The 5,733-nt window shown below is 41.2% G+C and overlaps 1 protein-coding gene across 1 annotated transcript in view; it reads right to left on the bottom strand.

The window, feature by feature from the left end:
• The window catches only part of Deptor (DEP domain containing MTOR interacting protein), a 177,747-nt gene that overhangs the window by 78,405 nt on the left and 93,609 nt on the right, over positions 1-5,733 (bottom strand). Inside the window, exon 4 of the mRNA XM_008837981.3 lies at positions 3,718-3,896. Within this exon, the coding sequence (XP_008836203.1) occupies positions 3,718-3,896 (179 nt within the window). The remainder of the gene's footprint in view (positions 1-3,717; positions 3,897-5,733) is intronic.

Below are 5,733 nucleotides of genomic sequence, written 5' to 3'. Positions count from 1 at the left end.
TTTCTTTCTTTCTTTTTTTAGACAAGGACTCACTCTGTATCCCTGGTGGAGCTTGAACTGCAACCTTCCCGCTTCAGCCTCTTGAGTACTGGGATTATAGGCATGAGCCATACCTGGTACTCCATGGGTTTAATATGAATATACATATATATGTGTATATATACACACAATATATAAATCATATGCATGAAACATATATATATATATTAGCTGCCTACTACATTAATGTCAATAGTATACTAAGGGAAAAATACTAATACAGTAACTAATTCCAGTATTTTGTACAGAGTAAATATAAATACTTTAAAAAACTAGAAAAAAACCAGGCATGGTAGCGCATGCCTTTAATCCCAGCACTTGGGAGGCAGAGGCAGGCGGATCTTTGTGAGTTCAAGGCCAGCCTGGTCTACATAGCGAGTTCCAGGACAGATGGGGCTGCAGGGAGACCCTGTCTCAAAAAAGACCAAAAAAAACTAGAAAAAGTTGGTGGTACAGGCCTGGAATCACAGCTACTCGGGAAGCTGAGGCATGAGCATTGCATTTTCAAGGCCTGCCTGAGCTATTGAGAGTTCAAGGCCAGCCAGGGCAACTTAGTAAGACCCTGTTTCCTAATGAAAAAAGGGCTGAGGATCAGGAATGGTGGCTCATGCCTATAATCTCAGCGCCCAGGAGGCTGAGGTAAGAGGACAGCAGTGAGTTCAAGGTCAGCCTAGATTACAGAGCAAGATTCTGTTTCAAAGTACACACACACACACAAATACGCAAAGGGAGCAGGGTCTATAACTCAGTGGTAGAGCACTTGTCTAGTATGTGTTTAATCCTAATATCACACAAAAAAAGAAAAAAACTAGAAAAATATGACATGTTCAGGGGCTAGAGATATGGGTCAGGGTTAAGAGCACTGACTGCTCTTGCAGAGGACCTGAGTTTGATTCCCAGCTCCCACATGGTGGCTAAGAACCGTCCTTAACTCCAGTTCCAGGGGAATCCAAAGCCCTCTTTTGACCTCCACAGCATTGCACGACACGGGTGTAGTCACATACATGCAGGCAATACACTCATACACATAAAATAAAAATAATAAAATATTTTTTAAAAATATGACATGTTCAACATACACCCATTTATATAAATATGTACAGATACCTGCATAGACACAAACATATCCATAAATATGCAAATCACCTAATTACTCATCTAACAAGTTCTGCCTTGATAAAGAGAGCATCATTTACCATTCATAGATGAAGCTAGTTAAGGATTTGCTAAGTGGGCCTGGTGATTACACTGACGAGCTTCAACCTAGGGAACCACTTTACTCCGAACTCTTCTAGTCAAAGCCTAAGGGGTGACTTTCTTTAATGTTTAACCTCTGAAATTCATTATTGGCTAGACAACTCAGAGCATCACTTAAGACACAAAGTGGTACTTACCATGAGCTATAATGTGTATGGATGTAGTGGCTACCTTTTCCTAACTCCTGGTTAGTGATCTAGCAGTGAAGTCTGTGCTGGGAAACCGCAGCTGCATTGAAAATTCCAGCTTCCATATGTAGAACACTTTGGTCCTCCTAAAATCATTGAGAGCCTGCTCCTGGGGCTCAGATTCACTATCAATAACGCCTTTATTTTATCCTTTACAGCTCATCTTTATGGCATGTAGGTTACAGCATTAGAAAATCACAATATAATTGAGGTGTAATTACGTATTCCTGAAATCATTTGGAAAGAATTCACAGCATCATCTCTCATACACAGAACAAGTCAACAAGTCAGTAAATCACAGTATAAGAAACTGGTTTTCTCCCAGAATTTGGTATCATCTGGCTTTTTCTGTCTGGAGCAAAGATGAAGGCGGATCCAAACCTAAACATGTCATTGTTCCCTGGGGAAAACTTCAGTCACTCCACCCTCCAAGTTCACACTTAATAGCAGTAATATCCATTTGCACATTTCTACCTGAATGACCTCACACAAACTGTTTAACCTACTGATGTATTCATTTCTTTATCTATACAATAAAGATAATAAGACACCACCTGCCTTGGGGGCTACAGAGATGGCTCAGTAGTTAAGAGCATTGGCTGCTCTTGCAGAGACCTGGGTTCAATTCTCAGCATCCACGTGGTGGTTAACAACTGTCCATAACTCTGATTTGAATCCAACACCCTCTTCTGTCCTCTGTAGGCATTGCACAGCATGGGTGCACTTACACACATGCAAGCAATACACTCATACATATAAAATAAAATTTCTTTTTTAAGAAAGAATACCTGAGCTGGGTATGATGGCACGCGCCTTTAATCCCAGCACTTGGGAGGCAGAGGCACGCAGATCTCTGTGAGTTCGAGGCCATTCTGGTCTACACAGTGCGTTCCAGGCAGCTGGGGCTACAGGAAGACCCTGTCCCAAAAAGACCAAAAAATAAAAATAAAAAAAAGAACACCTGCCTTATAGTTAATAGTGCTGTACTGCACTCATAAACTTTTGTTAAGAAGACAGACCTCATGTCAATAATGAAATAAAAATTTAAAGAACACTTATCTCATTGGGTTTAAAGAAGTTCAAATAAGAACAAAATGACCAGAAAAGTGACTGGCACATACTTTAAAATCAATAAGCAAATGAACAAAATATATGGTATATGCTCTCTGTCCTTATTTATAGCTTATAGTCACAACAAGACTATGAGATGCTTAAGGAAGAAAAAGTTTTATGAAGTCCCTTTGTATTGATCTTTACTGCGGCAGTTTGTATAATGGTTCAGGAAAATCTCACTCACCTTCCCCAAGGATTATTCCCTAAAGTGGGGTGGTGCACCCTTTAGTCCCAGCACTTGGGAGGCAGAGGCAGGCAGATCTCTATGAGTTTAAGGTCAGCGTGGTCTACAAAGTAAGTTCTAGGCCAGATGGAGCTACAGGGAGACCCTGCCTCAAAAAACAAAAAAATCATAGACATTAGATTTGACAAGCCAAACTGCCTATTCCTTTTATGGATTATTTTACTATTTGTTTTGTTTTTTGGAGAAGGGCTCATGTAGCCCAGGCCGGCCTTGAGCTTTGCTATGTAGTTGAGGACAACCATGATTTTTCCAACCTTCCTGCCTCCATATTCAGAGTGCTTATAAGACTTGCTTTGGGGGTTGGAGGGTGCAGATAGGGGAGGGGGTCTAAATATGACCACGATGTACTGTATGCAATTTGCAAAAATTCAGTTATAAACAAGACTTGCTTTGGCTAGCTGCATGTGGAGTTGCTTTGTTATATCCTATCTGAACAGAGCTCTTGGAAGCTCTATAAGAATTCGCCTTCCAGGGTTGGAGAGATGGCTCAGCAGTTAAGAGCACTGACTGCTCTTGCAGAGGACCCAGGTTTGATTCCCAGCACCCACATGGTGGCTATGAACCATCCTTAACTCCAGTTCCAGGGGAATCGATACCCTCTTCTGATAGGCAATACATTCACATACATAAAATGGAAATAATAAAAAAAATATTAAAAAAAAAAGAATTTGCCTTCCCTCTTTAGATTCTGCTGAAACATTTGCAAAAACAATATACCCGTTTACTCTGGATCTCACAATGAAAAGACACGAAACACAGGCTTAGCCTTGACTCTCAACTTGGAAGTAAGTCACCCCATCCAGAGTTTCAGCTGACTTACAGACCCATGAATGAGGACTGTTTGTCACCATAGCAAACACTGACTGGTACACTCACCATGTTGTATGATGCCATGCTCCATAAGCCGGTGGCAAAGCTGTTCTGCCTCTTTCCTCGTTGTGGCCTCACCTTCCTGAACCAACCAATCCAGGAATTCTGATGCCATGAAGGTACGCTCATACTTCACCCCTTCCTCTTCCCTAGGCTGTAGGAGTGTAGTTTCAGGACTCATCAGCCTGGAAAGAAAAAAGAAGGGAAAAGAAAAATAAAGCAAATGTACACAAAAAATGGCATCTTTGACATCCAACAGCGGGGGCTTCTGGGAAGCATCACAGCAGAGCTGTCAGACAGGCAGATGCAGCTGTCACATATTGCCAGAGATGTAAATTCCGAGAGAGGAGCTGCATCAGAAGTGAACAAGATGACTTTCCTCCTGATAATTAGATGAAAACTGGAAATGCAATCTACAAGTCTACCGTTCATAGACAGCGTTCAAGTTAGCCACCTTGAAAAGCAGTTGCAGAGCTGGGGTATAGCTCTGTGATATAGTACTTGCTCAAGTCCTGGGTTCAGTCCACAGCACTACCTCCACACCCCAAAAGTGGTACAAGTTTTAGAGTTTACTAGCCCATCTTTCTAAAATGGCTCAAATGTCTTTTCTATAATCACTATTCTTTTTCCAAAATCATTGTGTTAAGACTACATTAAGTAGGTGTTTGTGCCCCCTCCCCTCAATTCATATGTTGAATCCCTCTAATCATTAAAGTGTTGGTATTTGAAAATGGAAACTTTCTCAAGGGATGGTGATGCATACCTTTAGTCCCAGCCCTCAGGAGGCAGAGGCAGGCAGTTTTCTGTGAGTTCAAGGTCAGCCTGGTCTACGCAGTAGTAAGTTCCAGGCCACCTGAGGCTACAGGGAGACCCTGTCTCAAAAAGACAAAAAAAAAAAAAAAAAGAGAAAGAGAGAGAAAGAAAAAGAGAAAGAGAGAGAGAGAGAGAGAAAGAAAGAAAGAAAGAAAGAAAGAAAAATGGAAACTTTGTCCATGAGGCTATTGTGGGATTAGACATAAAAAAGAGGCCATCAAGATGGCTCAGCTTGAAATTGCCATGCAAGCCTAATGTCCATCCCTGGAACCATGTAAAGGTGGAAGGAAAGAACCAACTCTTCAGAGTTGCCCTCCACATAGTCTGCACACACACACATGCACATACAGGCGTCTTGCACACACACAAATAATAAGAAACAATGTTAATTTTTAAAAAGAAGAGATACATGAAGACCTTGTTTTTTTCCCCTCTGCTGTCTCCATGTGAGGCTGTAGCCAAAGATAAACAGGAAACAGGAAACATTGGCAAACAGTAAACAGGCCCTCATCAGACACTGGACTTGTTTGCATCTTGATCTTGACTTCACAGATAAGTGTTGTTTAAACCTCCCAATCTGTGGTATGTTTTTGTTATAGCAACAAGAGCTGACCATCACAACTGCATACATGAACCCTTTAAAAGTCTCTCTATTGTTTGCTTCTCACACTTTCCTTACCCTGTCTTCTCAGGTCTTCCTTCCCTCCCTCCTTCCCTCCCTTCTTCCCTCCCTCCCTCTCTTCTTTCCTCTCTTTATTTTCTTTTTGCATTTTATTTTCATTTTATTTTGCTTTGGTTTGAGACAGGGTCTTGCTATAAAGCCCAGACTAGCTATGGCTTCACTACTGTACACCAGGTTGGCCCTCCAGGAATCAGCTCCTTCCTTGACAGTTAACCTTCTGGAGGTCAGAGTCCCTGTCTCTGCAGTTTACAGCTGTTTCCTCACATAAGAGGTTTAAAAAAAAACTGATGAACGAATAAATTAAGTTCATTATCATGTGTTCCCTGCTACACATCGTCCAAAGAACTCCCTTTCAAAGCCAGGTGCGGTGGTACATGACTGTTATCCCAGCTACTCAGGAGGCTGAGATGGAAGGATCTCACACTCATGCCCAGCCTGAGCTACACGGAGACAATCTTATAAATAAAATCTTATAAATAAATAAATAAATAAATAAATAAATAAATAAATAAATAAATAAATAAATG

The sequence above is a fragment of the Nannospalax galili genome, unplaced genomic scaffold (genome assembly GCF_000622305.1).
Source record: "Nannospalax galili isolate Female #2095 unplaced genomic scaffold, S.galili_v1.0 scaffold17, whole genome shotgun sequence".
Lineage (NCBI taxonomy): Eukaryota > Metazoa > Chordata > Mammalia > Rodentia > Spalacidae > Nannospalax > Nannospalax galili.
This window is presented reverse-complemented; position numbering and strand designations above follow the sequence as displayed.